The 24,321-nt window shown below is 32.1% G+C and overlaps 1 protein-coding gene and 1 pseudogene across 1 annotated transcript; one reads left to right on the top strand and one right to left on the bottom strand.

The window, feature by feature from the left end:
• Window positions 1–3,504: 3,504 nt before the first annotated feature.
• LOC109122213 (polypyrimidine tract-binding protein homolog 2-like) lies at window positions 3,505–6,312 on the bottom strand (annotated as a pseudogene).
• Window positions 6,313–14,089: 7,777 nt separating this feature from the next.
• LOC100253795 (receptor-like kinase TMK4) lies at window positions 14,090–17,181 on the top strand. The gene is made up of 2 exons (XM_002268565.5): window positions 14,090–16,364; window positions 16,577–17,181. Exons 1-2 carry the CDS (start codon window positions 14,090–14,092, stop codon window positions 17,080–17,082), a joined length of 2,781 nt encoding a protein of 926 aa, XP_002268601.3. The 3' UTR covers window positions 17,083–17,181.
• Window positions 17,182–24,321: the final 7,140 nt, after the last annotated feature.

Here is a 24,321-nt window from a genome sequence, read left to right on the forward strand (position 1 = left end):
GGTATGCAAAACCTAAGGAAGCCAGTGACAAGTGAGCAATTCATCTTATCCGGAAACAAGATGGGCTCGCATGTGGAAGCAATAGGGACATGTTATTTAACTTTAAATAGTGGTTTTGTTTTAGAATTGCAAAAGACTTTTTATGTACCAAGTTTCTCACGAAACTTGATTTCAGTTTCTAGACTTGTACCGTTTGGATATTCCTTTCATTTTTCAGAAACATCTTTCAGTTTGATTTATAAATCTGAATGTGTTGGGAATGGTATCTTGTCTGATGGTCTTTATTGTATATTCTTACAAAATGATACTGCTCATAATTCATTGCATGTCCAAACTGGCATTAAGAGATGTGTTGTAAAAGAGGATTCCTCTACATTGTGGCACCGGAGATTAGGTCATATCTCCATAGATAGAATCAAAAGATTGGTGAATGATGGGGTACTTAGTACTCTAGATTTTACTGACTTTGAGACTTGTGTGGACTGCATTAAGGGTAAGCAGACCAATAAGTCAAAGAGAGGTGCTACTAGGAGTTCCACCATACTAGAGATCATACATACTAATATATGTAGTCTTGACATGGACTCTCATGGTCAGAAATACTTCATCTCCTTCATAGATAATTTCTCACGATACATGTATCTCTACATACTTCATAATAAAAATGAAGCTTTAGATGCCTTTAAAGTCTTCAAGGCAGAAGTAGAGAAACAATATGGTAAACAAATTAAGATTGTGAGATCAGATAGAGGTGGAGAATATTATGGTAGATACTTGGAAGATGGACAATCACCTGGACCATTTGCGAAGTTTCTTCAAGAGCATGGGATTGTTGCCCAATACACCATGCCTGGTTCTCTAGACCAAAATGGTGTAGTAGAAAGAAGAAACCGAACTTTATTGGACATGGTGAGGAGTATGCTTAGCAGCTCAAAACTTCTTAAATTCTTATGGACTGAAGCACTTAAGACAACTGTGTATATATTAAACCGAGTTCCAACCAAGGCTGTCCCAAAGACGCCATTTGAGTTATTGAAAGGTTGGAAACCGAGTTTGCGACATATGCACGTTTGGGGATGCTCGTCTGAAGTGAGAATTTATAATCCACAAGAGAAGAAACTGGACCCAAGGACTATTAGTGGGTATTTCATTGGATATGCTGAAAAGTCTAAGGGGTACAGATTTTACTGTCCATCTCACAGCACTAGGATTGTGGAATCGAGAAATGCTAAATTTCTTGAATATGACTTGGTCAGTGGGAGCGATCAATTTAGAAACATAGTTTCTGATATTGATCATACAGAGTCTCAACCTTCCACTTCAAGTGATAGATTGTTTATTGTTCATAACACCCCTCAAGTACAATCGGATGTAGAACGAACAATCACTGAAGTTCAACCAGTTGTTGAAGTTCCACAAGTTATTGACAACATTCCAGTAGATCAAGTTGATCAGGAGTTTCCTGATACTTCTGGACAACAAGTTGAACCTCATACTTCATTAGAAGATATTGGTGCAACCTTAAGAAGGTCTACTCGAACTAAGAGATCAGCAATTCCTAATGATTATGTAGTGTATCTATAGGAATGTGACTACAATATAGGAGCCGAAAATGATCCCGAATCTTTTTCACAAGCCACGAGTTGCAAAGAATCAGAATTGTGGTACAATGCCATGAAGGATGAGATGAGTTCCATGAAGTGCAATGATGTTTGGGACCTTGTTGAGTTGCCTAATGGTGTAAAAACCATTGGTTGTAAATGGGTTTTTAAGACAAAGAAAGACTCATTAGGCAACATTGAAAGATACAAGGCCAGACTTGTTGCAAAGGGGTTCACTCAGAAAAAAGGAATCGATTACACGGAAACCTTTTCTCCTGTATCTAAGAAAGATTCCTTGCCCATTATATTGGCATTAGTAGCCCACTTTGATTTAGAATTGCAACAAATGGATGTGAAAACAGCATTTCTTAATGGAGAGCTAGAGGAGGAGGTTTACATGAAACAACCTGAAGGATTCCCCTCTAGTGATGGTGAGCAATTGGTTTGTAAGCTTAAGAAATCCATATACGGTTTGAAGCAAGCATCCCGCCAATGGTATTTAAAATTCCATAACATAATTTCTTCATTCGGTTTTGTTGAAAATGTTATGGATCAATGCATATACCTTAAGGTTAGTGGGAGTAAAGTTTGTTTTCTTGTTTTATACGTGGATGACATCTTACTTGCAACCAATGATAAGGGTTTACTTCATGAGGTAAAACAATTCCTCTCTAAAAATTTCGACATGAAGGATATGGGCGAGGCATCTTATGTCATTGGCATTAAGATCCATAGAGACAGATTTAAAGGTATCTTAGGTTTGTCTCAAGAAACCTATATCAATAAAGTTTTAGAGAGATTTCAGATGAAGAATTGTTCACCTAGTGTTTCTCCTATAGTGAAGGGTGATAGGTTCAATCTGGACCAATGCCCGAAAAACGATCTTGAGAGGAAACAAATGAAGAACATTCCATATGCTTCTGCAGTCGGAAGTTTGATGTATGCTCAGGTCTGCACAAGGCCTGACATTGCATTTGCTGTTGGAATGTTAGGATGATATCAGAGTAACCCAGGTATAGACCACTGGAAAGCTGCAAAGAAAGTGATGAGATATCTTCAAGGAACCAAAGATTACAAGCTTATGTACAGACGAACAAGCAATTTAGAGGTAGTTGGCTACTCAGATTCAGACTTTGCTGGCTGTGTTGATTCACGTAAATCAACATTTGGATACATTTTTATATTGGCCGGTGGAGCTATATCTTGGAGGAGCGTTAAGCAGACCATGACTACTACTTCTACTATGGAAGCTGAGTTCATATCTTGTTTTGAGGCTACTTCACATGGTGTATGGCTTAAGAGTTTCATTTCCGGGCTTAGAGTTATGGATTCAATATCTAGGCCATTGAGTATATATTGCGACAATTTAGCTGCAGTCTTTATGGCGAAGAACAATAAAAGTGGAAGTCGAAGCAAACACATCAACATTAAGTATTTAGCCATAAGAGAACGTGTTAAAGAAAAGAAAGTGGTTATTGAGCACATTAGCACTGAATTGATGATCGCTGATCCTTTGACTAAGGGCATGCCACCATTGAAATTCAAGGATCATGTAGTGAACATGGGACTTAGTTCCCTTATGTAGTTTCTATTGTACAAACTCTTATTATGATGTTTTCTCATATTAATGCGCACTTTTTATTTAATTTTGAGAAAATTCAACTTCATTGGACCAAGAATGAACATAGGGTTTATTCATTAAGTAATATTGCCACATAAAGTATAATGTTAATAAATGAGTACATTATAATACATGGAAGGTAACACTCGTTAAATAGAGGACTTATCGCCATGATTCATGTATTTGTTACTTAATGGGACAATTGATGGACTAAATTAGGACATTAGGTTAAAGGTGTGGACCAAGTGGGAGAATGTAAGCTGTATACACGTTCACACGTTCTCACTTCATGATATGGTCCAACACTTTGACCACGTCCTCCACCATCTCACTTCCGCTGCGATTAAGGAGCACATTCCACCAACTGCTCAACATGGTGGCAAGAGGCAACGTGGTTTGATGGAAGCCACTGTTATAAAGTTTTTCAGAAAATGGTCCCGAATTTGCTCTGTTATTATCTTTAGAAAAACACCATCTAAAAAAGGAGAGATCAGAGTTTGGAAATCTGGGTTTTTGAAACCAACTACAATGGCTGGAGGTAAGTAGACTATTCTTAGTCTTTTCGGTTTTGATTCATGTTGCAAGTACATTGGAATCGAATATAGCATATAAAATTTCTTACATGTCTTCCTTCTTTCTCTTTCTCTTTGTATCAGTAGCTTCCTGCTGTTGCTGTTTAGCTTTCTTTTGAGCCCTTAGCTTGACCTTGATCTTCTTGGAGTGAGGTTTAGTCCAAATAGATTCTGCATGAATCAATCTAACTTTATTCAAATTCTTTAGTCTCTTCACATAAATGTTAAGAGATCTTTCGACTTTCGGTGGTTGCAAGTAGGTATCACACTTAGATATATGTGTGCAGAAAATGTAATCCGAAGAGTGCATGGTCTTAAATGCTCAGGAAGTAGGTACCTCGGGATGCTCATTCCATCAAAGACATTTTTATTTTTTTTGCAGTAGAGGCAGTTTCTGAATCTGAAAATTGCATCAAAGCCTGGAATCTGACTGTCCTCTCAAAGATAGTGATCTTATGCACAAATCCAAAAGCAGAAAACACCAAGTGTAAAACGTTTATGTTGACAAGGTGTGCGTCGGCACCCTCGATTGTCACCAATAGTACATTTCCAGCAACATCAGCTGATGTTTTGTTGTTTACTATTCCTTACTAGTTGGAATATTGTAAGTAGACGGTTTTTCCCCTGTACTTGAGTTGGCTTTGAAGATGAAGCATAATATGATATCATTGCAATAGTTTGATTCAAACCTGCAAATTCAATAAAAGTTTGATTCCTGTTTGCACCAACATTGCATTTTGTGTTGACAACTTTACCAAATGGCTTTCCCATCTCAATCAATTCTTCCCCTGTGCACTCCCATGGCAAGTTCCTTAAATGGAACACCTTGGATGGTGGTTGAGTGTAACGGAATTGCGGTTAACTTGATACAGATGCCATTCCGTATAATAACCCCAATTGGTTGAAGGACACCACAGAGATATGAAGTCCTTTGGACCCTTAAAATACGAGAGGACCGAGGCCTCGTTTGCAATATTCACAAAATTTAGGGTTCACAGAGTGCCCAAGTGGGACTGCATGATAATTCCTCCCTAAGTTGTAGAGCATCATCATGATCCAAATTGAAATGAAGGCTTAGGTGTGTGAGTATCAAACATATATCTAGTTGCATCTTCAACTTTAACTTTGGTTGCTATTTTTGCTCCTTTCAATTGAAGGTAACTCCGTCTTTTCTTCCAAAATCAACATAAGCTGAATTGACTGAAATGAATGAAGGATTAGAACTTTTGAATCTTGTATTACTCCAGACACTGAGTTTAAACACTAACAGAGCTTCTTTGCACACTACCCAGTGTTGGGACGTCATTTGTTTTGAGTATATTTGGCTCTATGGGATGTTCGGCACTAGGTGCACACGTTTCCCCACAAAGTGGCCTCTCCAGGATTCGAACTCAAGACCTTAAGGTCTTTTGGTTTGTCCTCCTGGTACTATCTGGGCCAGATGGTACCAGGAGGGCAACTGTCTAGGTTAAGGTCCCGAGTTCGAATCCTAGGGAGGCCACTCTGTGATACCCCTGACTGGCACAGAGCCAAATATACTCCGCGGATAAAAACAAATGACGTCCCAACACCCAGGCCTTCCTATCCTCGTCATTCAACATTTTACTTGCATTTTCGGCTCTCTAGTGTTGCTTTCACACATTGTAGGTGGCCATGCCAGTAGAACCCATGTGTATATGTGTCCAGGATGAGATGGTTGATTGGCAAACGGTGTGACGATTATAGAACTTGAACTCTTATCATAATGTGGGGGCTGCCAAATATTAAAGATGATATGATTAGGAATAAACAGAAACAGGACATGTGTGCATCGAAGTGGCTGTGTATGTGGTCCGCGTGCTCATGGGAAAGAATGGAAAGAAGTTTAAATAGAGGGAATAGTGAAAAAATGAGTTTGAAGGTGGGATGAAGGGAAAAGGTAGTGAGAGAAGTGGGTTTTCAGGGTATTGAAAGATGGAAATATTGGTATGGTGATGGAACCAACTGTTGGCAGTAGGCACCAATGGCATGCCAAAGCAAACTATCCTCCCACAGAGAAGCAATGAAGACAAGTCCAATGGAGGCCTCCTTGGCCTATGTTCATTGTACAAGACAAGTCTTTCCACCTGGGCGTGTGCTAAAGATGGCCATGCAAAATAACGTTTCATGCATACGAGGTAGGATCCAAAATGTTGAGATGCATTAATAGGATAAGTCCCTAATAGACCAATCCCATTATTCTAGTGAAGACCCAATGTTTTCAAATTAGGAACCTTTCCACCTCCACAAGTATATGTCTGTAACCGAGTCTTCATAAGATCTAATGGATAAATAGTAGTTTGTGCCACAACACCTGCCATACCACCAATAGTCGTCACAATTATATAACCTATCTCTGTTCCATTGTCGTCAATAACTGTTGCTTCTTGTTATCCCTAATTTTCATGTCATTCATCTCTTCTGGCAACCTATCAACACCAGCATTGTGGCCACTAGGTTCTCTCAAACCAGAGGTAGGTGCTACACCCACTGAAGCCATCCCTTAAAAAAAAATTCCCAATTTCTTTTTACCCATTTCTCTCAGTGAAACCAATCATTCATCGATCGAACTCGGGAGAAGAAGACATCCACCACGTAAATTGGGAGAAAAAATCGGAGATAGGTCTGGAGTATCAGAGAAGTGACCCATTGTTTGCCAAACTTATTGGCTTCTGACATGACACTTCAAAACTGAGATGTTTATTGCCACTATTTAGCTTATTGAACTCAGATGGCAAAGTGATCCCAAATACCAAGACTCCAATGCAGTCCCGTGGCCAACATTTTTGAACCAATCAATTGGAGCACAAGTAAATACTCCATTAAGTTCATTTCCCTGCATAACCACACTCCTCCAATCCCAACAACTTGGCCATTGGCAATATCACTCCACCATCAACAAGAACAGAGCAATAAATAGAGAAGAATAAAAACGTAAAAACGGAGGATGAACTTAGCTTTATGTCATGGACCGTCAAAGAGCTAGGAGTAGGTGGAATCCAAAGGAAACAAGAGTATGATTTTGATACATCAAGTTTACGGAAGGAGCAAAACATCAGATATTTACAAGAGAAATCAAAAACACCAAAATAAAACCAAAACAGAGCATGCATATAAAGAGTAGATTCAACAAAGCAAACGAGTGGCCCCTGATGTCCACACCAATCAATAAATCAATGCCCAAAAAAACAACTGAAAATGAGAGTAAATCAATGTGGAAATGAGAGATAAGAAGCTCACAATAGTCATACCTTGAAAGCTCCCCTCAAGCAAGGAGTTGCTTGGCTTCAAGCTCTGCTTTCCTTCCCACGGATCAACAAGATCTCCCCATTTTATGCTGGCTCTCTTTCTCGAATGGCTCTCTCAACTTACTCTAAATCTCCTATTTACTCTCCCACCCCCACAATCTCGTTCACCCATCTTTCTTATAGTTCTCCCATGGTTTCTCAACCATTCTTCTCAGTTGTCTCATGCTCAACTCAACATTTTTTTTTCACTCTCCTAACCTCACTTCTCATTATGCTCTTTCCTCTTTGCTCTCCCTCACTTCTTCAGATGTCACAACTTTTTCTCCCCCTTAACGGCATGTAGCTCTCTTCACAATCTTCAAAACGGTCTCTCGAATATTCTCCACCACGTGTCATTCGCTCATTGCCTTAAGAAAATGTCTTTTCTCCGGCCCACTATCTCCCATACACGTGCTACCAAAAAATACCTCCTCAAACGTGGTAAACATGTGCTCCAAAAATAACAAAAAAAACTTAGACTAAAAAATGAGGATATACAATTAGTTTTCAAGAAACTTCAAAGGATTTTATTAAAAATAATTTTAAATTAATGATTTCAATTTATTTGTTTACAAAAAAAAGTCAATCTATTTTCTCAATTTTATTTGTATTTAATTTTCAAAAAAGTTATTTACACTTATTGTATTAAAAGAATTTATTATAAAATTTTAGTGGCCAATTTCAATTTGACCTTACAATTTTATTTACAAAAGTATTTTGATTCATCTTCATTTGAAAAAGTGGTTTATACAAATTATTAAAAAAAAAAAACATAACTTTATTTGCAAAAGAGTTCTTAATTCAAAAGAAAAAAATAAATAAATCCCCTATTTCTAAAAATTACTTTTAGTCCCATTTTAATTAAGGAAAAAAATATATTTTGGACTATTTTATTAAAAATTAATTTTTGGGACAACTTTATTTACAAAAAGACGATTTTTATTTAACAAAGAAATTTTTGGACAATTATTATTAAAAATAAATTTTCAAATTGTATTAAAAACATTTTTTTTTGGGATTTTTCTAAAAGCATTTTTCTAAATTTTTATTAATAAAACATTTCTTTTATTAAGAATAATATTTTAAAATTATTATTTTATTAAAACATATTTACTGAATTATTCATTTTATTTAAACAAAATTTCTGATTTGTTCAAATTTTGTACACACTCAATAAAACCAATAAAAATAAAACCAAATAATAGTGTGTAATAAAACGTGTACACAAGTAAGCTTACGACCATCTCAATGTCTTCCTATAGCTTTTCGAGTATCACTTTTTTTCATGAAATTCCATACTCCACGTGTTATAAATTCATACTCAGTCAACAGAATTGCAAAATGGGTTCATGCGAAAACAAAAATAGCCCAAATGTAAATATCTAGAAATGTGTAAAATTCATAATAGATATTCAAACCCAAATTGAAATTTCAAATTAGTCCAACAAATTTCGTTAATCAAGATGAACTCATATTAGCGAATATAACCCAACAAAAATATCTTACATATCATAGGCTCTAATCCAAAATTTTCAAATTAATAGTTAAAATATAAACTCAATTAATCAAACCTAAAACATGATAAATTAAAATAAATTTGATTAGACTTAAACTTAATCCCATAATTCAAGCCTAATTTTATATAAAAACTTAAATCCACAACCAAAATCAACCCAATTTAATATGTAAACCGATATCCAAAATATACCATAATATTATATCATATCCAAATTAAATAATTCAAATGAGTACAACTATATAAATTATTAACTAATCTAACCCAAATTTCATATTAATTAACAAAACTTAAATTTCATATTAATTTAATAATTCAAATTTCACAAACAATAATTACTATTAAAATCAAATCAAGAAAAATAAATAATAAATAATAATAATAATAATAATAATGATGATGATGATGATGATGATGGAAAATGGGTGTGATGGGAAAGTGAGGGAATGAGAGAAAAGAGGAAGGGGTCGTTGACGACAACTGGCCGGTGGTCTTGCCGGCGGTGAGGGGTGAGATTTTTAGGAAACAAAAATGAAAGGAAGAGGAGCTAAACAGTGAAGAAATGGAAGGAAAAAAATGGGGGAAGAAGGGAGGGAGAGAAGGTTGTGTCTCTGTGAGGTGCTTCGGTGAGTGGCAGTGAGAAGGAAGGAAAATGGAAGAAGAATGAGAGAAGAAAAAGGAAGGAAGAAAATATGAGAAAATGGGGAAAAAAAGATGGGGAGTGTGTCGTAGAGTTTGTGGGAAAAAGAAGTGGAAAAGAAGTAGAAAGGGAGAAAATGGGTTCTTGGCTGTTTGTGGGTGTTGGGGGAGGAAAAATGGAGAAAAAAAATGGGAAAACAAAGGGGAAAAGAAAAAAAGAAAAAAAGGGGGAAGAGATGAGAGGGGGTTGTCTCCATGAGTGGGGGAATGGGGGTAGGTGGGAAAGAGAGAGGAGAGAGACAAAAAAAGAAAAAAAAAAGAAAAAAGAAAAGAGAAAGAAGAAATGAAGAAAAAGAAAAAAAAAAGTAAAATATAATAATAAGAATAAAACAATTTACAAAATAATAAAAAAATTAAGAATTAAAATATGTAAGTAAACCAAAAAAATATCATATGTAATCGATATTTAAATTTAAAGATAAAATTGAGATCAAAATTAATTTAAAAATGAAATTTTGACAAGTTTTGAATTCAATATAGTATTATTATCATATAAATTGAATTCACATTAAAGAACAATTTTTGTTTAAAATTTGGATTAAAAAAAAAATTAATTCAAACAATTTTTTTGTATTTATTTGATTTTAATTTTAAATATCTTTCATAGAATAAATCAAGAATGAAAAATAAAATTATGATAAGTTTTTAAAAGAAAATCTTTATCTAAATCAAGTTTTTTTATTTAAAAAAATAATGATAATTTTTTTAAAAAAGAAACATCATCTAAATTAAGTTTTTAAAAGATAATCTCAATCAACTATATTTTTTTTAAATGATAATTTTTCTTGGATAATTTATAGGTTGTATAGAAATATGGGAGAATTGTGTTTTTGGGCCAACTAGGCTCAAAAATTAACATTTGGTCCATATAACTTCCATAATTGATGAAAATGATATAAAATGTTAAAAGACCAATATATCTTTCAAATTTTTATATATTACCTTTTAAAGATATAAAATAGTGATGGACTAAAATATCCAATGACCTTTTTTTGTCTTTATTGCACCATTATTCATGCAACCATAATAATTTTATTTTAACAATTTGGATTTTTCATTGTTTTTAAATATTTTTTTATAAATAATTGAAAATCATCATTATTTTCTATTTTAAATCATAAATAAAGAAAAATTATGTTCAAAAACTATTTTAAAAAATACTTTCTAAAAAATTGGTAATATGATTTATATTTTTTATATTTTCTTTTTGAAAAAACATTTAATTAAAAAATGAAAACTATTTTTAAAAATAAAAATTGAAAACCTTGTTTAGTACTATTTTTTATATGAAAATAATAAAAAGAATTAAATTTCATTCATTGATTATCCATTTTTATTTTTTCCATTAGTTATTTTAATAAAAAAAATAGTATGTTTACAATTAAACAAAGAAATTGATTGATTATGCGTTTTTTGTGGGACTATCTTTTACATGAAAAATAATTAAATAACTAAATTGTATATATTTATTACTTTTTTAATTTATTTTCTTTATTTATTTTTTTTTCTAATAGAAAATTTTAATATATCCATAATTAACAAAGTAACAAATCAATTGTGCACATTTTAATCTATTAAAATAAATTACTTTCTAATTTAAATAAATAAAATAAAATAAGTAAATAAATTTGGGGTTATTTCTTTTTTTAATATATCTTATATCAATATTTTTTATGGTCAAATAAATTTTTTATTTTTTTCTTTAATTCCAAAAATAAAATGAAATAAATAAATAAATTTGGTATTTTTTAATTGATCTTATGTTCATATTTGCTACAGTTAAATAAATTTTTTAATTCTTTTTTCTTTATTTTCAAAAATAAAAGGAAATAAATAAATAAACTTGACTTAAATAATAGTTTTTAAGTAATTTTTGTTTTATTTTTAATTACATTTTGCATTGAAAATAAAATAAAATAACATTTTATTTGTTTCAATTATTTTAAATGTCAAACTATTAGGAACATAGTTTACACACTCATGTGGATATAATTTATACATATATATGAAATTTATATCATTATACAAGGTTATTACACTAATTGTACAAGTGGTGTACAAAACTGTACATTTTGAATAACTTTTTTTTTTTTTGTCTTGTCATCTAAGGATTATACGTTCTCCTACTACAAATTCTTTTATTTCATGTACTTTATTTAACTCACATATAACAATTCAAATATTTACCTTAATAATGATGTTTAGAGAAAAATTTTGTTTTTATGTTTTATATCATTTTTTAAATCAAACCATTGGAAACATGGTTCACACATCATATGTGGCATATAATGTATGCATATGAATGAAATTTGCATAATTGTACAAGGGTGTTATACTAACTGTACAAAATAAATGTTCAATTGGACAAAACAAATGTTCTAACTGTACAAAACAAATGTTCGAACTATACAAGGGGTATATAAGGCTATCATTTGTGAAAGATTTTGATCAATTTTGGACAACTTTTTTTTTTTTTTGTCTTGTCATTTAAGGATTGCACACTCTTAAGGTACACATTCCTCTATTACACATTTATCTTATGCACTTTATTTAACTCGCATATGATAATTCGAACACTTATTCTATTAATGATGTTTGAGAGAAAATTTTGTTTTTTCATCTTCCACTATTTTTTAAAACAAATGAATGAAAACATGGTTAACCTACCTATGGTTACACATTGAGTAGGGGGTATATGGAATTTGAGTCACTGTACAAGGTATTTACACTAAGTGTACATGACAAATATAGTAACTGTACAAGGGTGTACAAGACTATTATTTGTGAAAAATTTTAAGTGATTATGAAAGACTTGTTTGTTTATTTCCCATAACTGAGGATAAATGACATTCCTTACACACATTAGTTAAACATACATTCATCTCATGCACTTTATCTAACTTGTATATGGTCATTTGAATAGGTACTTCACTTATGATGATTGTAAAATAAAATTATACAACAATTTTTCTTCTTCTTTAAAACCAAACCAATGCAAACATGGTTAATTGACCTATTGTCAGATATTCATGAGATGATGTTTGAAATTTGAGTTATTGTACAAGAGTATTATATTAACTGTACAAGATAAATTTACTAATTGTATAAGGGTGTATAAGACTACTTTTTGTTAAGGATTTCAAGTGATTTTGAAAAACTTTCCCATTTTTTGCCACTCAAAGATTTTTTCCCCACTCAAATTCTCTCATTCAAGAATTGTTTCGAATTTTATTTTTAAATTTCATCATAAAAAATTTTTAATTGCATATTTTGTTTTTGTAGTTTTAACAATGTTCTTTCTTTCCACTAATTTTTTTTTTTTTTGTGAAATTTTATCCAAATGAATCTATATTTAAAATTATAATCATATTTATCAAATTTTTTACTAGGATTATCTTTAATTCTTTTAATATATTTATACTAATTTATTTAAAAAATGAAAAATAATTTTTTTTTTTTTGTAAACATGTTCTATTACCTTTCAAGTAAAAAATTAAATAAGTTTGAAAGTTAATAAAAAAAATTAAATACCACTTTCAATAAATTTTAGATAAAATTATATTTAATATATTTTATTTAAATTTAATTTCTAAAGTTTAACTAAAAAATTGTATTGACAATTTTCTTGTTGTGAGTCAGAATACTTTGCAGTAGTCTATCTAGATAAGAAAAATTATTAATATAATATTAGAACTTCATATTTTAGTTATTTTTTTTAATAAATTTATCTTTTTAAAAATTTTAAAATAAAAACATTAAAAATTAAAAAGCTAAAAGGATATATATATATATATATATATATATATATATAAAATAAAGTGAAGTGATAGTCAATTTTTAATTTTTTTTAAAAAATATGGTTAATGTAGAAAATATAAAAAATAATTAAAAATAAGAGAAAAATATAAATGAAAGGGTAATATAAATTTAAAATAAAAATAAAAATTAAACTAAAAGATAAATACAAAAAGATAAAAAATATTTAGATGAAAAATCCCAAAAAAATTATCATTGCTTATAATAAGAGCAAAAAGATTCAATATCTTTAAAAATGAAAAACAAAAAAACATTATTGTTTTTTATTTGACATAAAATAGAATTATAGATTGGAAGAAAAAGAAAAAGAAAAGTTAGAAATGAGTAATAAGGAATAGAAAAAGGAAAAAAAAAGCATAAAAAAATTGAAATTCATGCTCAGCCCATGTAAAGATTAAGAGTATTTTAGGGATTAATGAAATACAATATCTTTCATCTTAATTTTCATACTTTATTAGGGTCTTGGGCTTAAATATACATGATATATGGACCAAATGTTAATTTTTGAGCCCAACTATACAATTCTCCCTAGAAATATTATCCGAATTAATCACTGATATAAACATACATGATATAAATGATAAAGACCATTTTTGAAATAAAAAATTATTTAAACACTTAGTACTTATATACATGGAAAGAAACTTCAATGTGATGGAAAAGGAAAAAGACAAAAAAAAAAAAAAAAAAAGTAAATACACCGAATAAATATGCAATATCTCGAATCTAGTAGATGTTTTCTAGGTTAGGAATGAATAAATAAACAAACAAAAATGCAAAGAACCCAAGAGAATAGAAGACAGTTGTAGATTAAAGCACTGCGTTTAATTCATAACTGCGCAGAGCTAACTTCCCTGAAACGGTCCTGCCTTCCGCTTCTTCCTCTCCAACCTCAAATTAGAACCACTTTCTCTCTCCCTCATTCTCTCTCCCCCAGTGAGAGAGATAGAGAAACGCCAATGGAGGATTCGTCCACACCCATGCTCCTCCTCACTTTCACTTACCTCTGTCTTTCTCTCTCGGCCAACACCACCACCGCAGATGAAGCCGCCTTCATGACCAAGCTGGCCGCTGCCCTCTCCCCAACCCCGTCTGGCTGGTCCGGCACCAACCACTGCAAATGGTCCGGAGTCAAGTGCGACGCCATCGGCCAAGTCATCTCCATCAATCTTGCTTCCAGGTCGCTTTCGGGCATGTTGCCTTCTGACATAAATCAGCTTCCCCAGCTGCAGGCACTGTCTCTCCAAAAGAATCAGCTCTCGGGCCCCCTACCATCTCTCTCAAACCTCACGTCTCTCCAGAGCGTCTTTCTCGATAACAACAACTTCTCTTCCGTTCCGCCTGAGTTCCTCCTAGGCCTCAACAGCTTACAAACGTTTAGCATCAGCGTGAACCCTAGCCTGCAGCCCTGGAGAATCCCAGAACATCTTTCTGAGTCCACAAGCCTGGCCTCCTTGTTGGCAAGCAATGCTAATATTTTTGGTACAATTCCAGACATATTTGGATCATTCCCCAATTTACAATCCGTGAGGCTTTCTTACAACAATCTTACCGGCCCTCTGCCGCCTTCGTTTGGTGGCTCTGGGATCCAGAACTTGTGGCTCAATAATCAAAAAGTAGGGCTTTCGGGCAGGCTCGATGTGCTTGGAGCAATGGTGCAGCTGTCACAGGCTTGGCTCCATGCTAACGCCTTTTCGGGTCCCATCCCTGATCTTTCCAACAGCAGTGCCATTTTTGATCTACAACTTCGCGATAATCAGCTCACGGGTGTTCTTCTTCCTTCATTATTTTCCCATCCTAGGCTCGTTAATATATCTTTGCAGAACAATAAGTTGCAAGGGCCATATCCTAATTTTTCCAAAACCGTGGAGGTTACATTAGGATCGACCAACAACTTTTGTAACCCACAACCAGGTCCATGCGATCCTCAGGTCACTGCACTGCTTGAGGTGGCCAAAGCCTTGGGATACCCGATGATATTGGCTCAATCTTGGGAAGGAAATGATGCTTGTAAGGGATGGAGTTTTATTTCATGTGATGCGCAAGGAAAAAATGTGACTATAGTTAATTTTGGGAAGCAAGAGTGGAGTGGGTCGATTTCACCTGCCTTTGCCAATCTTACCTCACTGAGGAATTTGCTTTTAAATGACAATGACCTCAGTGGTACATTGCCAGCTAGCTTGACAAGCCTTAAAGAGCTTCGCATTTTGGACATCTCCAATAATAACCTTTCTGGGAGTTTACCACATTTTCCATCAGCAGTTTCTGTCAAAGCCCAAGGTAATAACCTTCTTGGCACCAATTCAACCTCTGCAGGTGACGGAGGGGCGTCGGGATCAGGAAGTCCTGCTTCTAATTCAGATTCTACACCAACTACAACCCCATCCAAAGCCACAAGCTCTTCTTCCTCTCCGGGGTTCCTTGTTAGTGTTATTGTTGGTTCCGCTGTTTTCATGGGCATTGTGTCATTAGTAATTTATGGTCTGTATGCCAAAAGACGCCATAGGAAATTAGTAATGTCGAAAAGATCGCTGAAGGGGAAGGGAAGTGTAAGGAGTTTGATAACGGGTAAAGCGAATGGCAATGGTACAAGTGGATCTGATTCGGACAATCAAAGCAGTTCTAGCGGCGATATGCATGTTTATGATGGTGGCAATGTTGCTATTCCAATAGAGGTTCTACGGCAAGTGACAAACAATTTCGATGAAGCCAACATCTTGGGTAAGGGAGGATTTGGGGTTGTCTACAGAGGGGAACTCCACGATGGGACACAAATAGCGGTGAAAAGGATGGAATCTGCCATTGTGGGCACAAAGGGGCTGAGCGAGTTTCAGGCGGAAATCGGGGTTCTCACAAAAGTTAGGCACAGGCATTTAGTTGCACTACTTGGTTTTTGCATCAATGGCAATGAGAGGCTGCTGGTCTATGAGTATATGCCGCAAGGGACTTTAGGGCAGCACTTGTTTGAATACAATGAGACCGGGTTCTCTCCTCTTACTTGGAAGCAAAGGATTACAATTGCGTTGGACGTGGCCAAAGGGATGGAATATTTGCACAGCTTGGCACAGCAGAGTTTTATTCACCGCGATTTGAAACCATCTAATATCCTTCTTGGAACTGACATGAGAGCCAAGGTTTCTGATTTTGGTTTGGTTAAGAATGCGCCTGATGGGAAGTACTCGGTCGAGACACGGTTGGCTGGGACATTTGGATACCTTGCACCTGAATATGCTGGTAAGTAAAACTTCATATTTGCTTAATTAGACTCCATAACCAGCTACTTATGGTGATCTTATGGAAAGGTTTCTTCCTTCAAACTGAATTGCTAAACTCCAATTTGAGGTATCACACCTTTTTATTCCATTGTCACTTCTCATTAAGTTGGGTCTTGCATAATTGTTAATAATTTGCGAGGAAGAAGCTCTAAATCTTTGTATTCATTGCAGCTACGGGAAGAGTGACGATAAAGGTGGATGTTTTTGCATTTGGGGTGGTCTTGATGGAGATGATCACGGGTAGAAAGTCACTAGATGAAGCCTTGCCAGAGGAGAAGTCACATCTGGTTAGTTGGTTCCGGAGAGTCCTCCCTAACCCAGACAACATCAGAGATGCCTTGGATCCCTCCCTACACCCTGATGAAGAAACCTTTAGAAGCATCTGCGAAGTAGCAGAACTAGCAGGACACTGCACAGCTCGTGAGCCACACCAGAGACCAGACATGAGCCATGCAGTTAATGTTTTATCGCACCTTTTAGACGAATGGAAACCTTCAGCTGATGATGAAGAAAATGATAACTTTGGCATTGATGACTTCAACTTGAGCCTTCCTCAAGCCTTGGAGAGATGGCAAGCTAATGAAGGGACTTCCAGTATGACCCTTAATCTCTACAACAGTGGAGCACAGAGCATATCAAAAAAGCGATCAGCGTCTCATTCATTGGATCAGCAATGACTAGAATGAGCTTTACAAATGCTTATATAACCATTCATTTACCTGGGTTTTCTCCTGTTCTTCTATTTGTTTTAGTTTTTGTACTCATAGACCATTGATATGTAGATCTTTTTCAATCATACCATGATTCATGATAACGGATGAATTATGAATTTTTCTGATTTGGATTCTTTCATGGTAGGGAGTGCATATTGGATTGTTAATAAGGTGGACATTTCATAGTCTTAAGACTTAAATCACAAAAAATATTTCTCAATTCCCATGGACAATGGTTAGATTCCCAAAACAGACTTGTTCATGAAGTTATCAACACACACTAATGAACTGATGCAGGGGTGAGAAGAACGGAGTGAAAAGGTATAGATGCAATACCCAAACATAACTACCACATTTTCCTAACTCCTTTCTTTTTTAATCACAAAGATATTTTTGCATAGTAGTTTCTTAAGACTTGCCAGGTACATTTCCCATTTCTAGAACACATTGTTTAATAACAAAGCTAACTAAATACATATGCCTAACTTCAGTTTTTATATTCCTCAGTTTGGTCTCAATGAGTCATAGAGCTACACTCCCTATGTAATGCAATTTAAAAAATGTCTTATCTTAGACGCCTAACAGCCCCCGTTAAGCTAAACTAGTAGTAACTTGTGCCACATGAAGCTTTTCTTTTATCTTCACAAAAGCTTCCGACTTTAATGCTTTAGTGACTACATTTTCAATTTGGTCTTATGTCTTGCAGAATTTGATGATAACTTCTATACATCTTTAACCACTAATAAAAAAATATCTAGATTGACCTAAAGGTTTCTATTGCGGATATGAAGATCACAAAGTCACAAAGTCTCTAGGCATGATGATCCTTTCTCATTGAAATAATCTTGCCAAATTGCCATAAAATATATATTTGAAGTGGCCCGTACTTGATTACAAATCAATTCAAACTTCAAAATTCATGGTGAAATGGGCTACCAGTTCAATCACTTGATAGAACATGCATCAAACATACTTTCAACAATAATTCAGGCCCAACAACTCCTAAAGTTAATCCATATTCTCATTCAAATCCGCCCGTATTTTAATTCAAAGTTGATCAAGACTTAAAGCCTGAATCATCCGAGATCTTAAAGTAAAAAATCGTCCAGATTATCAAGACAAAGCAGCCGCAATATTTACCCAAAAATCAGTTCAAGTTTCAGTGAAGATACATGCTAGATTTTCACTCAAAAAATAGCCCTAATTTTAGGACCAAAACAGCTCATATCTTCATTCTAAATCAGTCCATTTTTAAATCTAAAACTAGCCCATAATTAGGGCCAAAATCAGCTTAGATTTTAAAATTGAAAACAACCCAAATTATTAAACCAAAACAGTTTCACCTTAAATCAATATGAATTTTAGTAACAATATAGCTAAGATTTTCACTAAAAAATTAGCCCAGGTTTTCAAGATCAAAATAGCCCGAATTTTTGTTGTAATAGAGCTTTTAAAAACATGACATGATTTAATATTTTATAGATTCTTTATTTAATAAGATTCTAGTTTCCCATTTCTACCCGCCATATAATATTTTTCCTTAGATGATCATAAGGAAATGTGTTCAAGAAATTTATGGTTGTAATAATTCATTAATTGGAACTTGATATATGTTTACTGTTACTAGAGTATATCAATTGATCACATAATAGGACTTGAGACTCAATGATTATAGAAGTAATCTTGAGAGGTTAATGACATTCACCTTATTAGATTGCAAATATCATTTCATGGGAAGCCTATATACAGTGGATAGTAGGTCATGGGACCCTGAGTTTTTGTATCTTGTTGTAATATACATAGGATATTATTGTATAATTGACTCTTTGTAGTGGGATGTTGAGTGAAATTTAAAATTGGATTTTGAAGGAGCCGATAGTGGTCCCCATTCTATCTTGTATTCCTTGTTGACATGGTTTATGAGGATTAGTTGAAATTTAGTCAATCTAGTTTTATACAAGGATTAAAATATCTGGATGTATCACCAATATATCCAACATCCGTGGATACAGATACAAAATTTAGGAAGATATATCCATCAACCGATATTTTACCATTTTTTTTTATTTTTTTTTCGTGTTTTAGCTGATATTTTCAAATATTTTACTGATATTTAACTGATTTTTCAAAAATTTTATTATTAAATAAATAAATTCTAATTATTTTATTTTTATATTTGATTTAATTTATTACCAAAAATATAAAACATAATTTTCTTAATAGATCTTTTTTATATAATCTATATATTCATTAAATATAATAAATATAAATATTAAAAAATTATACATGTATTATTATTTATTTGATATCAATACATTTAAATTAAAATGAATCATAATTTTAATATTAAATAACTTTAAAATTAGACATATTATCATAATAATATTGTAAAATAATCTATAATGCAACTTAATAATAAATGTACATTTATAAAATTTTATATTTTATCAAATATGAAAAATTATATATATATATATATTTTAAAAAATAACTTTAAAATATATATTTTTACTTCTTATATAATTTTTTTTAATATTTTCATTTTTTTTATATTAATTTTTGCATCATTGATATTTTGTATCAAAATATTCATCGATATATCCATAAAATCAAAGTACTGATATATCCGTGATTACCGATATTTTTATTATTGATTTTATAAATACATATGTGAATGAAACAAATTCTTAGTTTTGTTTTATTAATACTTAAAGAAGAAAAAGAAGAAGAAGAAGTATTAAATATATGTGAGTGAATCAAATTCTTGGTTTTGTTTTATAAATACTTGAAGAAGAAGGCTTGGGTGCTAATTCTTTCAAATCCTATCTTGAAATGAAGTTAAAATATATGTGAGTGAAACAAATTCTTAGTTTTGCTTAACATTTAGTGGTTATCAATACTTTTGTTATTCCGTATGTGAGAAGATAAAAGCAAATAAGGTTTTGTTTTATTAATACTTGAAGAAGAAGGCTTGGGTGCTAATCCTTTCAAATCTCATCTTGAAATGATGTTGAAATATATGTGAGTAATAAATATTCTTGGTTTTGTTTAACATTTAGTGTTTATCAATAATTTTTTTTTAGCACATGCAATCATCGCTTGTTATGAAAGTATGTGAGAAGATAAAAGCAAATAAAAGAAAATATCCATTTTCGTGCATATGATAAATAGAATGCATGGTGCAACGTAAATAAATATAAAATGGTAAAAAGAAAAGAAATATAAATTTAAATAAAACATATTTTCTTTTAAAAGAAAAATTAAAAAATGAAAAGCAAAGAATTTAATTTTTGTGATCTAGAAACTAGAATAAATACAATTTATATATTAATTCTATAAAAATATTCTTAATATAGAATAATAGGAATAAAATTTAATAATAATGCAGCGTACACATTAAGTTGAATTTGAAAGAAAATATTGAACTTAGTTTGTTTCCACTTCTATTTATTTCAAATTCTATGTAAACAAGGAATTAAAAATATAAATAGTTTATTTATTTATTTATTTTATTTTATACTAAATCTCATATTCCAAGTGTAAAGAGGGTTACTATTTTTTTTTTTTAAGAAAAAAAAACTAAATCTGTTTTTGTTTAAATGCTTAAAATTTTATGTTTAAAACTCATATTTAAGTATTTTTAATTTGAGAAAAGAAAAGTTTATAGAAAGAGAGAAAAACCCTGAAAAAAAAAAAGACCTGCTAAAATCAAGAAAAAATTTAATGTATAATAATATTTTATTTCATTTTTATAAGATTAAAAGAATTTTAAAATGAAACTAATTTACTTTTTATTTTCTTCTAGTTTTTAATCAAAATAAAAAATGACAAAAGAAAAGAGGTCTAAACTAAAATTACATTATTGAAACATCTTTAAGAACAAAAGTTGAAACTTTACCTTCTCTTCATCTACAAAGCCTAAGAACTTCCATTTTTGGAACCAACTGAAAATGTAAGAGAATCAAGGAAGAATGATGATTATGAAGAAAACATTGAAAAGTGCTAACAACAAGCTCTTCAATGTCCTCAAAGATGTAGCTAATTGAATCCAAAGTTATTCGAAGCTTCTTATTATTGACACATTTTCAATTGTGTAGATATTGTCTACTCTAAATTTTTAATTGTATAGATATTATCTACTCTAAATCCAATAGGTTCTCAATTTTAAAATGTATTTATATAGTTAAGAGGAACTCATATGTATATAGCGTCAATTTTTTTTCTCCTTATTTGATATAGCATATCATAATATCACAATCATCTCCTCCATGTAGGCACAACATCTTCATTGTATTCCAAATGATTGTGAGGTCAAATAAATAAACACCTTTCGTGAGGTCAAACAAACTCTCATACTGAAGTTAGGGATTGACTTTAATATCATTTGCAACAACTCAATCGTGTAGATATCATTTGTTATAGGCTTAATAGACTCTCATGACTTTAAAACATGTCTACATTGTTAAGAGGAACTCACAATTTTTGTAATAACTCACTCATAACTGCATATATATTATTTGTTTTGAGCTCTTAAATTTGTTTTTTGCTAAGTAAAATGGGTATTATTGTCCATATAATTTGGAAAATCACAATTGAAATTTCCATGATATACTCCATTTTGTTCCATGGTTAGAATAGAGAGATGTGTCAAAATTGGGTTATTTGAACACATGGGCCAAAATAACCATCCAATTATAAAAATGACCTCATGCTTTGATTTTACCAAAAAAAAAAAAACCTTTTTTAGACACTTTTACCCCTCTTTATTTGTTTCTCTCCAAAACCGTCATCTTTCCACTTATTTCATTTACTATAACTATGTGTGGTTCTTAGAAAATTTGAGGAAAAATAAGAAGAAAAGAAAAAAAAATGAAAAATATATATATATAAAGTTGATCATTTTTTTTATATCAATTTTCAAATTCTCTTCACTTTTTTTTTGTATATATAAAGATTAAATAATTTGAAAATATATAAATTTCTAATAAATTTTAATTATATTTTATTTTCTTTCATATTTTTAATAATGGAACCAAATGTAAGAAAATCATTTTACTTAAAAGTGTATTTTTATTTCCTTAAGACTTTTCAAGAACCAAATGTCGCATGTATTTATCTCATCATTTTCTAAACTCATTCAACCCTTTGGTTCACTTTTTTCATTATTTCCTACAAAGTTTTACGGTAACTTCATCTTTTCACCACCATAGCTTTATCTTTAAATGTAACTTCTAACTTCTTTCTTTCTTAGTTAAAGACACTCTACAAAAACCCACTCTCATCTCATAACGGTTTATTTCATTTTCTTATCTCATTTTCATTCAAAATGTCACCTAAACTCTATTGGATTATATTTTATTTACAAAGAATATTTTAACTAAGCTTAAATTCTTATTAAGGATGGTTTATCTAGGATCAAATTTCATTTATAAAAAACTAAACTAGGGTTAAATTTGTTAAGTTCTCTAAGCTCTCAATCATAATGGTCATTTGAACTATATTGTAGTTAAGTTTCATTTACAAACAATTTATCTCAATCAAAATTTTCATTTGAACTTATGACAAAGTTCCATATATATATAAAACTTAAAAATTTATTAAGTCCACATTCCAAATCTAGAGGATTATATAGGAAAGGTTTTATTAAATTAACAGCATCATTGTCATTTTCTCTCAAAACCAATCTATTTACCTACTCATGAGTGTGTTTGCTAGATGGTTGTGCCTTAGTATTTAAAAAAGTTTATTAAAACCCATGTCGTAGGTATTTTTGTATGAACATAAAAAAGGCATGTTAGGAATGTTAATTGTCATTGTGTAAATAATAATATTCGAACAACTCGTAGTTAACTATGTAGATATTATCCATTTTAGGCTCAAAGGAACCTTATGGCTTTAAAACGTGTTTACATAGTTACAAAGGACTCATACTTATGTAGTGTTAGGAACTCTCTCCCTTATATGATGTGAGACATATTACAAACACCTCTCATGTAGATACAAAATGTCCTCGTTGTGTCATATGAGATTGCGAGATCAAATAGACAAACACTCATTATAGGGCCAAACAAACCCCTTATATCAAGGTCGATGATTGACTTTGATATTATTTTTAACGACTTGCACCTAATCATGTAGATATTATCCGCTTTGAGTCCAAATGAACCCTTATAGTTTTAAAACGTGTTTATAAGTTTAAGAGGAGCTCATACTTATATAACATAAATAACTTTCTCTCTTATCCGATGTGAGACATCACAAATACTCTTCTATACATGCACAACATCCTCGTTATGTCCCACAGGATTATAGGGTTAAACAGAAAAACACATCTCATGGGGCCAAACAAACTCCTATATCAAGGTAAGGGATTGTCTATGATACCACTTGTAATAACTTGCATCCAACTGTGTAGATATTATTCGCTTTAGGTCCAAAGTAACCTTCACGGTTTTAAAATATGTCTACAAGGTTAAGACGACCCATAAGACACAATGAGGACGTTGTGTTTGTATGAGGGGGTGTTTGTGGTATCCCACATCGGATAAATGAGAAAGTTTCTAACACTATATAAGTATAAGTCCTTTTTAATTATGTAGACATGTTTTAAAACCGTAAGACTTCCTTCGAATTAAGAACGAACAATATTTACACGGTTGGGTGCAGGTCATTACAAATGGTATCAGAGTCGATCACCAATCCCAATGTGGGGATTTGTTTAGCCCTGTGAGGGGTGTTTGTCTGTTTGAGCCCTTAATCCCATAGGATACAATGAAGACGTTAAGTTTGCATAGAGAGTGTTTGTGATACCCTACATCAGATAAATGAGAAAGTTTATGATGCCATGTAAGTATGAGTTCCTTTTAACCATGTAAACACATTTTAAAGTCGTGAAGACTTCTTTAAGTTTAAGGTAGATAATATCGATCTACATGATTGACACTATATAAGTATGTGTTTCTCTTAATCATGTAAACACATTTTAAAGTTATGAGGACTCCTTTGAGTCCAAAACAGATAATATCGATCTACACAATTGAGTGTCGATCATTACAAGTATATATCAACATTATTGTGGATTTGTGTACTCACTCATGTTGTTGTTGTTGAACATTACAACCGCTCAATCTCTCACTCTTTATTGCTCTTGTTCATCATTCTCTTCGTAATATCAAGAATACTTAAGATACTTGAGTATCTTTA

Source organism: Vitis vinifera, chromosome 7, assembly GCF_030704535.1.
Source record: "Vitis vinifera cultivar Pinot Noir 40024 chromosome 7, ASM3070453v1".
In the NCBI taxonomy this organism is placed as follows: Eukaryota; Viridiplantae; Streptophyta; class Magnoliopsida; order Vitales; family Vitaceae; genus Vitis; species Vitis vinifera.

Coding starts and splice junctions, on each gene's coding strand:
- LOC100253795 (XM_002268565.5), top strand. CDS start 14,090: ATGGAGGATTCGTCCACACCCATGCTCCTCCTCACTTTCACTTACCTC. Junction 16,365..16,576: donor CCTTGCACCTGAATATGCTG/GTAAGTAAAACT, acceptor TATTCATTGCAG/CTACGGGAAGAGTGACGATA.